The sequence below is a fragment of the Diabrotica virgifera genome, chromosome 5 (assembly GCF_917563875.1).
Source record: "Diabrotica virgifera virgifera chromosome 5, PGI_DIABVI_V3a".
In the NCBI taxonomy this organism is placed as follows: Eukaryota; Metazoa; Arthropoda; class Insecta; order Coleoptera; family Chrysomelidae; genus Diabrotica; species Diabrotica virgifera.
Genome location: NC_065447.1, coordinates 189,147,073 through 189,159,437, shown reverse-complemented (window position 1 = coordinate 189,159,437; position 12,365 = coordinate 189,147,073). Strand labels below are relative to the sequence as shown.

General features: G+C 35.2%; 1 protein-coding gene across 1 annotated transcript in view; it reads left to right on the top strand.

The window, feature by feature from the left end:
• The first annotated feature begins 3,428 nt into the window (after positions 1-3,428).
• LOC114330212 (cytochrome P450 4g1-like) overlaps positions 3,429-12,365 on the top strand; it is a 70,775-nt gene continuing 61,838 nt past the window's right edge. Inside the window, exon 1 of the mRNA XM_028279532.2 lies at positions 3,429-3,640. Coding sequence (XP_028135333.2) covers positions 3,626-3,640 — 15 coding nt within the window. The 5' untranslated portion in view covers positions 3,429-3,625. The remainder of the gene's footprint in view (positions 3,641-12,365) is intronic.

Genomic DNA, 12,365 nt, shown 5'->3' with positions numbered 1-12,365 from the left:
TTGCTATTAAATATAGGAAACAATATCAGGACAATATCTACAATCCTACAATATCAGGAAAACCAGTTGAGTGCCGCAACTTAGCGCCTGTTATATGCATGTGTATATTGTGGGAAGTAAGAAGGCGGGATAAAATTGCTATGCAACAAAAATATATTGATAACAAAAAACAACGTTTCATGAAAATAAAACACGGCTAAACAAATCTTAAAGTCCGCCTACCAATGAAACGAGTGTGTTTCATGCTCATAAAACATTTTTATTTTCGGAGAGTCGCATAAACGGCCGGACGTCTATTTGTTTAGCAGTGTTTTATTTCCATGAAACGTGATTTACGTTTTATGTTTCTTTGATGTGCGGCCTGCCTAAGGGAGCTAAAGCTCTTTACAGATGGCGCGTTGTAATAAGTTTTTATATCTCCAGAACGCTTCCATTTCGAAAGACAAAAACTGGTCCGCCTTTTTTTCTTCCAGAGATAAATTGATTCCATCAATTGCGAATCTCTAGTACCAGTCATAGGAATCTTTTTTGTATTTCCATTTTAGGTATTTTTGACACTAGATTATTAAATTGTGAGGTATTCTAGTACTAAAAGGTACTTCTGCTTTAAGTCAGTAGGATGCACGGTTTTCTGGAAAAATCCATTTTAAATTTTTCGTTTGTTGAATTTGAAAAAAATTTAAAAAAAAATTAAAAAAAACGGTGTATTTGCCGACTCAAAGCAAGAGTAACTTTTAGTACTAGAATACCTCATAATTTAATACTCTACTCTCAAAAATGTCTAAAAATTTAAAGACCAATAAGTTATGAGGTAAAATATCCCTTGATCTACCCAAGACGGATGCCTATGACCAGTACTAGAAATTCACAATTGATAAAATCGATTCATCTCTGGAGGAGAAATAAACGTAGCAGTTTTCGTTTTCCCAAATAGAATTTTTCTAAATTCTTTTAAACTCAAAAACCAAAAAACGAAAAATTTTTCAAATCGATTTTTCTAGAAAACTGCGTATTCTTCTGAGTTAAAGCAAAAATTCCTTTTAGTAAAAAACTATCCGAGAATTTAATAATACAGTGTCAGAAATGCTTAAAAGTTAGACAGAAAAGTATTCGATAAATCATCCGTTTCCGTACCCAAAACGGACCCCTATGACCGGTACTAAAAATTGACAATTGATAATTGACCTTTGACAATTGATCTCTGGAAGATCAATAAGTGTACCAGTTTTCGTTTTTCCAAATAAAAGCATTCTGGAGCTATTTTAAAGAAACTAATTACAAGACTTCGATATGCTTCTTCTAGACGAAGCATATCGAAGTATGATTCTTCTAGACGAAGCATATCGAAGTAGAGGTCGTCCGCCAACCAGATCGTCTGATGACATCAAACGGATCGACAGAAACTTGACGCAGACAGCACAGGACAGAAATGCATGGAGAAGACTGAGGGAGACCTATATCCAGCAGTGGATAGATCCGGGTTGAATTATGACGATGATGAATTACAAGACGCCATCTTTAAAGAGCTCTAGCTTTCCACGGAAGCATTTTTGAACGGGGTGAATTAAGTTAAATTTTCTTAAAATTATCTGAGGAATCTCCGGTTTTCGTTTGTTATGAGAGTTTCTGGACACCCTGTATAATATAATGGGTAGGTAAATTTCCTACTATAACCAATAAATTGTAAAACTTGTTTATTTACTTTTATTGCGTTTACTTAGATAAAAATATGATCTAATCACTTAAAATAAAGATGTTACAGTTTGCTATTAGATTTGAAAAGTGTGTAAAAATTCCGAGACATTATTCAGGAAAATAATATTTAATAGGATACGATTGTTATAATGATATACCAATTAATTTTTTGTATTATTCATCTTTGCGGTTATCCTGACAAGTTTTAAACGGTTTTAGATTAGTGTTTTTTAAGCATACTCGACATGGCATGACTCAGAAAATTGTGGTGATATGAATATGTTTGTATAACACCCTGAAATAATTTTAAAGACACACAATTTAACTTTTTTTATACGAAATAACTATACAACCATCCTGCCTCTTTGAAATTAGATTTATATTAGCCTTCTTGAGATATGTTCGAAATGGCATGACTTAGAAAGTCGTGTAATTTTCCACGAATTTTCTTACACATTTTTTAACTATATATAGTAAAAAAGGTGTAACTAAACATCCTGCCATTTTGAATAATGTCTACTGAAACTATTTATTTTATAACAAAATCTATTTTATGACTTAGAAAATCACGGAACCAGAGTGAAAATTGTATACAGAATTTTCCAAGAAACAAGTGAAGTTAAACATTAGGTGACGTCATGCCAACATTTCTTTTTGGTCATTTTGAAATAAATATGATTAATTTATTAAGTTGGCAGGACTTAGAAAATTATGAAAATTTCATTATTTTCATTACATGTTTGTATATCTGTATACTCCCTTAGTCCTTTTGCAACCGTCCTGCCCAAAAAAATTTCTTCATAAAATAGATAGTATCCTGTTATTCTATGGATATGGCAGGACTTAAAAATTCATCGCAACTCCCAATTTTTTTTCATAGAAAATCTAATTTTCACAGGAAAATGTCACAGGAAACCAATGGATTTTTCCACAAATTGTAAGTACCTTCTCTAACCTTCCTTTATTGCAAAGGGCAGGACTTAGAAAATCGTGGTTGAACTTCTGTTAATATCTCCCGGTTAATAAGGCAGATTATTTTATTTAAGTGTTTTAGGTTAAATCTTCGTATTTTGTGCTAAGGTTTCTCCAGTTACTATATGGACAATTCTTAATGAATATACGCAAATACAATGAAAATAATGAAATGCTCATGTAATTTAACATTTTTTGTAGAATCAGTAGTATTCTGTCATTCTATGGATACGGCAGGACTCGGAAATGCATTGCAACACCTCATTTTTTTTTCCAAGGAGAATCTAATTTTCACACAAAATGTCACAGAAAACTTGTGGATTTTTCCACAAATTTTCTGTGTACCTCCTCTAACCTTCCAGTATTGCAAAGGGCAAAACTCAAAAAATCGTGGCTGATCTTGTATCTAATATCTCCTAGTCTACGATTATACGTATTTGACTGATCAGGTATAATAGGATAATTATTTGCCAATAATTGTGCTGGTGTGACTAATTGGAACTGCTAGTGTGACTTATTTGGAAAATTTGAGTACCCGTTTTGAATATTAGTATTTCCTCCGCCACTGTTACTCTGTATTATCTACTAAATATTGTCATTTCATTTTACTTCATTTTTATAAGAATTCGGTTTATGTATGCTAGGTACAAAGACAACAAAAAATTAATCTTTTGTCGATATATATACTAATACAAGTTTCTTTTAATTTGCTTTTAATTACTTTGCTTTAATGCTGAATACTTTTTCTATCTCCTGATAAAGGAATATCACATGCTTCGGCCGATACAATAAAATATGTTAGTGTCATACTTATATTCGGATATGTACCAAGCCAACCCTGGTCAAACTAAAAAAAATTAGCATAGCCACAGCTACATATGAACTATATTTGCCTTGTTGAACTCAGATTGTAGTTGTTACACAATAGTCTCACAAAGGATATTAAAAAACAAACAAGATGTCTCAATCAGTGGTAAGTAAAAACTTAAATTAATTAAGTTGTTAAGTCTAAAGAATACTTTATTTAACTTAAGATAATGTTATGCACGGAGAGATATACTAAACTACTCGTATATTATGGTATAATATACAGATAGTTTTAAAAATTTGGCATCACATCTGGCATTTCAGTTTGGCATTTCGTGAACGGATTATCGAATTTAGCTGTTTTTATATGATTTTAGATTTTCGCTGTTTTTCTATTATTTTAAACCTTTCTTTAGTATTTACACAGTTGGGCAAAGGTTTACTCAAACTTCTTTTTTGAACTTATACCGGGTGGAGGAAAAGATATGTTTTAGTGATGTTTAGTTTGTTAAGCATCGAAATCATATTGTAGTCTTATAGTTCGTAATTATTACGTGTTTTGAATGTTCCTGATATATTTGAAAACAATGAAAATAGACGGTTATATTCTTTAACATGACATGTTTTAACTGAAGCACAACTAAATTCAAAATAAAAAATAACAGTTAACAAATCTTTAAAAACAGAAAGGCACATAACGTTAAAAATTATTCTACTCAGCGGCAAATGAGCGGTATGCACAGCGCAGCATAAGACAGTCGAGATTGTTTAATGGAGGCTCTAAAAGGTTTTGAGGTGGAATTTCCTTGAGAGCAAGTACGGATTCGGTGTCCACATGAAGGCTGTTTAAATAGCGAGAAATACATTACTTACAGGATATTATTTTTTTGAACACAGTTCCTTTCGCAGTATAAATAAGAAATAACTTCCATGTTATTGTATGATAAGACATTCTCATGTATTGCATGTCATCACTTAAAATACATAACAATTATCATCATCATCATTCTCTTTGCCTTATCCCTATGCGGGGTCGGCTTCCCTAATTGCATTTCGACACACAATTCTATCTTGGGTCATATCAATGTTAATCCCCTTTACCAACATGTCCTGTCTTATCGTCTCCCCTCAGGTCTTCTTTGGTCTTCCTCTCCTACTCCTTCCAGGAATCTGCACTTTAGCTATTCTTCGTGTTGGGTGATTAACGTCTCGACGTTGAACATGACATCTTAACCTATGCTCTCTCATTTTGGCATCAATTGGTGCCATACCTAGACTTCCCCTAATATACTCATTTCTAATTTTATCCTTCTTTGTCACTCCACTTATCCATCTAAACATTCTTATTTCCGCCACATGCATTCGTTGTTCCTCTTTTTTTTCCACTGCCCAACATTCAGTTCCGTACATCATAGCAGGTCTTATGGCTGTTTTATAGAATTTTCCCTTCAGCTTCATTGGAATTTTTCTTTCACACAACACACCACTCGCTTCTTTCCTCTTCATCCATCCAGCCCTAATTCTACCGCATGCATCTCCATCTATTTCTCCATTACTCTGTAATACCCATCCTAGGTACTTAAAACTATTGCTTTTCACAATCATTTTACCATCCAAAAATACCATTTTATTTGTAGTAACTCCATCTTTAAATGAACATTCCAAATACTCTGTTTTTGTCCTACTCAGTTTAAACCTTTTTCCTCCAGAGCTTGTCTCCACTGTTCCGGTTTTTGTTCTAAGTCTCTTTCACTATTTCCTATTAACACTACATTATCAGCATACATTAGAGGCCATGGAATGCTACCCTGTAATTTCGTTGTTATCTGGTCCAAAATTAATGAGAATTAATAAGGACTAAGCACTGAGCCTTGGTGCAATCCTACTTTCACTTGAAATTTATCAGTCTCTCCCACACCTGTCCTAACACTAGTCGTTACTCCCTCATACATATCTCTCACAATATTTACATATTCGCCAGGGACTCCTTTCTTATTGAGTGCCCACCACAGAATCTCTCGAGGAACTCTATCATATGCTTTCTCAAGATCAATGAATATCATATGAGCGTTGGTCTCTTTATTCCTGTATTTTCCATCAGTTCCCTTACAATGAAAATTGCATCTGTTGTTGATCTGCCCTGCATAAAGCCAAATTGATTATCGATATTTGGTTTCTTCACGTATCCGTCTATCAATTACTCTCTCCCATATTTTCTTGGTGTGGCTAAGTAGATTTATAGCCCTGTAGTTTGTACATTGTTGTACGTCTCCCTTGTTTTTGTAGACAGGTACTAATATACTGCTTCTCCATTCGTCTGGCATTTGTCCAACTTCCATAATTCTATTAAATAGACCTGCTAGCCAACTTATTCCTGTCTCTCCCAATGCTTTCCATACTTCCCCAGGAATATGATCTAATCCGACTGCTTTTCCTTTCTTTATTTTTTGAAGCGCCTGAGCCGCTTCCTCGTTTGTTTTCTGGTAACCATTGCTGTTACTGTCTCCGTTAACTCCACAGGCTCTCTGTCAAATTATTCATTTAATAAACTGTCAAAATATTTTCTCCATCTCTTTTTGACATCATGTTCGTGAATACATAACAATTACAATATATAATTACAACATAATTAAAATACATAACAATAAAGAGTAAAACCGTCTAGTTTCTTTGTTACGAAAGATATGAGAGAAACTAATGAAACAAAATGTTCACAAAATTTGAGACTGCAACATAGTTTTGATGAACACATACCTTTTTACCTGTGTCTCAAACATTTGTTTCAGTTAAATCACATGTTAAAGAATAAAACCGTCTGTTTTTTGTTTCTAATGATATCAGCAACAATCAAAAAACAAAATATTCACAAAACATAAGACTATACTAAGACTTCGTTGTATACTCACACTTGTATATTGTCTTCCTTACAGAGCATCTCAAACTTAACATAAGAAAAACATTTCTTTTCAGCCACGCGGTATAAGTACAAAATAAAGCCCAACTATGTAAGTTCCAAAGAAAAATCTAAAAGAATAAAAAATAGCAGAATCTGTTAGTCGGTTCACAATAAAGTCAACTATGAAAATGAGCATAATATTAGCTGATATGCATATAATAGCTTTTGAAACTATGTTTATATCTCATACTATAGTACACTCACTACAGTAGTGAGTGGGCCTGCATACACGTAACCCTAATATATATTATGTTTCCCCATGACGTAATATCCCCCCGTTCTCCGTGCGTAATAAGCTTTATTAACTAGCAAACCCACAATCCAAAATTAGCATAAAAAATCCAAATTTAACACAGATATGTTTTGTTTCATAAACAAAATTTCTCTTTCTAAGTTGTTTAAGAGGATCGGAACGTATTTTCGGCTGCAATGCTATTCAAATGGGGATTCATTTTTTTCGAATCCTGAGAAAACTAATAAGTATTTTTGAAAAATTTAAACGCAGAATGAAAGATCACGTTATTAGCGAGGGCCGAAAGTCCCTGAGAACTTCTATAATGTTTATTTTAATAAGTTACAGGGGTGAAAAACTAAGAGAAAATTTAGTGTGATTTTTAATTTCAAATATATTATTCAAAATAAACTTTTTATTTATTCTAAGGGACTTTCGGCCCTCGGTAATAATTTAGTCTTTCATTCTGCGTTTAAATTTTTCAAAAATATTTATTGGTTTTTTCAGGATTCGAAAAAAATAAACACAATGCCGTGGTAATATTTTCCAAATCTATCTTTGTCTTACAACGCACTCAGCCGAATATAATATTGTCAGCTATATTGTCAGTCAGACACTGACAATCAGTGACAATTTTAAATATTTGACATTGCATCGGGAATATGTTGAGTTATTGATTAAATATTAATGAAATATAGTGTATTTGATAAATAATTGATTTAAGACGTGAACTTAATAAAAAATTATTTATTGTGTATTATTTGTGGAAGATCCAAGCAGAGAATAACATCAGGATAATATATTCTGTGATCCAAGTATTTTGTTCTTAAAGATGTTCAAAATTGTAAGCGTTCCATAACAATATATTATTAAAAAATCACTTTAACACTTTTCTCGATTGAGTATTAGTCTTTGTTGTACAAATAAATTATTACAATCATTGAATACATAGTTAGTGAAAAAATTATCACATTTATTAACTGAATTAATAATTTCCAATTATAAAAATAACAGTTATCCAAGAACATTCAAAACCCATATCTTTAAATTAGTGATGACATTTTCAAGTAGAATGACATTCTATAGTCTGTTCGCTAAACTCAGACGCAACTTTCTAGATATTTTAGTTGGTAATTTTGCCAATTTTAGTAAAATTTGCAAAAAATAATTACTAAATAGTTAACAATCACTAAATAGTTAGTAATTTTGCCAATTTTTGCAAAATTGTCAAAAAACAAAAAAATTATCAACTAAAATATCTAGCCAGTTGCGTCTGAGTTTAGCGAACCGACAGTAATGCTTATATATCAATACCAGTGTGAATTTTACTACACGTAATTTGCCGTGTAAAGACAGAAAAAGTAGGGATACACGTAAAATATTTGCGAATTATGTACCCATAGCCTTAAGGTTTATAATCCTTTAAAACTACAATATTTAGCAACAATTTTCTTTTTTATAAGAATTATTATTTTTGATCTACTTCTTTTCTTTAATTTTTGTGATTTTAATTCTACTTTTATTCTGCAGCCTTTTTAGAAAAACTATTCCATTTATAAATAAATGTTTTTACTTTCTTAAATGTTACAGAGGCAATAATATTATAATTAAAGATATTCTTTTAGTACCTAAAATTCTTCTTCTTCCTCCTACTTTATAAATAGGCTCATGCCTGTTTTCTGTTTTGTCCATCGTCGACCATATCCTCTGCACAGATAATGTGCTGGGCATGTTCGATGATGAATGCTTCATTGCTGACTCAATAACCTCTGACCACCTTCCTTTGTTAGTTAAAACTAACTTCACAGAACCTCCACAAATAAGACCTGTTATATTATAGGGAAGATTATCGTAAAGCTAATTGGGAACTATTCCAAGACTATATCGATCATAACATTCCTCAGTTAGGTAATATGTCAACCATCAACGAAGTTGACACAGGAATCTCTAAAATCGAGAGCCTTCTACGGGAGGCCTCATCCTTAGCAATTCCAGTAACTCGATACAATCTTTTTACTCCAACTCTACCTCCCAGAATATTCGCTAACATCAAAACAAAGCGACGACTAATCAGAGAGTATAAAAGATATCGAGACCCCCTCATCAAAACAGAATACAACCGACTCTCAGCGTCCATCAGGCTGGAGGTCAACAGGCTGAAATAAGCTCAGTGGAGGCATGTTACTTCTCAGCTGGACTATAGAGAAGGGAGTAAATTCTGGAACAAGTTCAAAATCCTAACAAAACAAAAGTCTAAACATCATTCACATCTTGTAGTCAATAACGTCATCCTTAATAATTCACTAGGTAAGGCCGAAGCTTTTAAAAGCTCTCTCCAAACAGCCTTCATCTCACCCAACAACCCAAACTTCAACGAGCGACACAGACGCAATGTCGAAAGGAGAGTGGAAGAAATACTCCAAAACCCCCAACACATGGCAGCCTACCCTCATCCGATGGTGGCTCCTGTGGAGGAGGAAACCGTCAGGCAGATGTGTAACATAGGAAAAAACACATCTCCTGGCCCAGATGGTATCCACAGAAGGTGCCTCAAAAAACTTCCAGAGAGTATTATACCCCTGCTTACAAACACAATAAATGCATGTCTCAGGTTGTGCTATTTTCCAACTTCATGGAAAGTAGCCAACACAGTCATGATTCCTAAACCTAGGAAACCACCTACCAGCACAGAATCCTACAGACCTATTTCTCTTCTAACACTCTAGGTAAAGTCTACGAGAGAATCCTCAAGGAGAGACTCGTAGAATTCCTAGAGACAAACCACATTCTCCCCAGTTTTCAATTTGGATTCAGAGCTGAACATTCCACACGTAACGCATTGATTGAAGCAGCTACTTTCATTTCCCAAACCATTAATGAGCATAGAAAATATGCTATAGGCATCTTCCTAGACGTCCAAAAGGCCTTCGACCAGGTCTGGCACCCAGGCCTGATCGAAAAACTCCACCGATTTGGACTGCCTATAACATTTATCAAACTTATTCATTCCTACCTCTCAAATCGAACAATTCGCGTCAAAGTCGCTAACCAATTATCCAACCCATTTACTCCTCAAGCAGGAGTGCCACAAGGATCCATATTAGCTCCTATACTATACACAGCGTACAACAGTGACATTCCCCATCCCATTAATCGAACCGAGTCAATCCTACTTTACGCCGACGATACTGCACTGCTCACTGCAGGCACTGCGCGAGGCACGCTAGGACGGCCCTCTGCCTTCGATAGGGCCCAAACTCTATTAGACAAGGTAGTGAGGTGGTGCAATAAATGGAGAGTCACCCTCAACCCAGCCAAAACACAAATGATTGCCTTCAGACACCCTCGTAGTGCTAGGTACGAAACAACCAGAATAACCCTTCAAGGAGAAACTCTTGAATATCGTCCGTCGGTGGTCTACTTGGGAGTCCACTTCAGCAGGACACTCAATTGGAACATCGACATCCAACACACCCTAAACAGGGTAAGAAACAGAGCTAAACTCCTTGGGGCGTTATCTGGAACGTTTGGAGGCACATCTAGCAAGACTCTCCTGCACACCTATAAAACCTTCATAAGGCCCATTATCGACTACAGAGCGCTCCTTTATGCTTCGCTATATCAAGGATATACTAATAAAATCCTCGGATGCGAGCGTAGAATTCTCAGAAAGTGCCTCAGGAAACACTGGAGATATCCGTCGGTATTGGTACATCCACTCGCTAAACTACCCCCCATAAATGAGAGAATCCGTTCTCTCAGCAACAAATATGTCATACGAACGATTAATGGTAACAACCAAAGGGCTAAAAATGTCCTAATTACTCCTTGCAATCGGCGAGGGCATATACTCACCGGGACTCCCAAAAACAAAGTTCCATTCCCTCCGGCCAATCTTCTACAATTGGCCAGAAATGAACTTCCCGATGAGTACTACGAAATACTTGAACAAACTCCCTTAATGTATCGCAGATAGACAACTGCATCCCCACACGCTGATCTAAGAGCCGTTCCTCTAAGGTGACATATTTGGAACCCCCTCACTGACTGGTCGCTTGCTGAGCATGGCAATTTCTATCTTTCGCTTCTACAGCTTCTGCGCTAAAACCACCTTCTTAACCCAATCCACTAGCAATTCTGCTTCTCCACATACCATCGACGCAATCTCCCACACTCCTGAAAAGGAGGATCCTTCACCCTGAAGAGGCTTAAGCCTAAACGGGGTATAAACGACGAGTTTTCACTTCACTTTTCTGTTTTACTTCGGTTTTTAGTCTTAATTGACGTTGCCTGGCCATCTTTTACTTGGTCGTCCCAATGATCTTTTTCCCTTTGGCGATTTGTCTCCTGCTATTCGTACTATTTAATTTTCTGTCATCCTTTCTATGTGTCAGTTTCTTTCTATTTTTTTTGGCCACATGGTTATTTCCTCCATACCACATCTCGCTCGTATTTTCTCACCTCTTACTCTGTCTTTTAGAGTTTGGTTTGATATTTTTCGTAAGACTTTCATTTCTGCTGTTTTCAGTAGTCTTTGTGTTTTCGCCCTATCTGCTTTTGTTTTCGTTGTGTACGTCATTATCGGTCTTATTGTTGATTTATTTATCCTGGTTTTCGTTTCCGTTTTGAGGTATGTGTTTCTCCAGATTATGTTGTTGAGACATCATGCTGCTCTGTTCGCCATGTTCACTTGTTTTCATACTTCTTCTTCCACTCTTACTTAGCTTGACAGTTTTTTCCCAAATATTCCGTTTCCATCACTTGTTCTATTATTTTATTATTTACGACCAGTTTACATTATCTGTGTTCCGGATTGTTCTGTTGTGATCGGTCTAGATATGCCCATGCATCCCTATCTAATGCCTGGTTGCACCAACAGATCTTAAGCTCCAGCTTAGCTAAGCTCTACTTATAGATAGGGCCTCCTTGAGTATCACTTACGTTGCATCATAATTTTAGATTCTTACCTTATTTTCAATTATATATATATTATTATATTATGGTATTCTTATTGTAATATATTATAATTATATTATATTAATTCTTATGATATTCTCGACTTAAGCTTAAGATCTGTTGGTGCAACCGGGCATAAGTCCCATTTTTATGAGATATAATACACTGCGCGTCAGAGGAACGGGCACCCCTCAAAATGGGTCATTTTTGATGCCTCGAATTTCCTAAACCTATTGTTCGATTTACGTGATTTTTTAAATATTTTATGTGTATACACCTTTCTTAGGCATCAACGCCCTTCGGTAGGGATCCATGAAGGAGTATCACCAAGCCGCAAGCCCTTATCCCTTGCAGCACCGCTCCTCTATAGGACGATCAGACGCCAGTATATTCCAGACCAAACCGTAGAATCTATTGAGTTTTATACTACGGCGTTGGCCTTTTATTAATTTCATGACCCAGCTGAGGCTTGAACCAGCGCAGCGATCGCAAATCGTAAATCCACTAAACTTGTCGATCCACTGCGCCTCAGCTAACTGGACCGTCTAGAGTCTAGATCGACGATAATATTTTATATCGCTGTGATAATATTGTTGCTAGACAGGTAAAATTGTCATTGTATACCGAGTGTACCAATTAAACTGTGTTTTTTTGTCAAAGTTCATTACACCCTGTGGAATATTCTAATATTTATAAAATACTGAAATTAAAAGCAAGCTATAGCCTCAGGTTTTCTTAACATTCTCT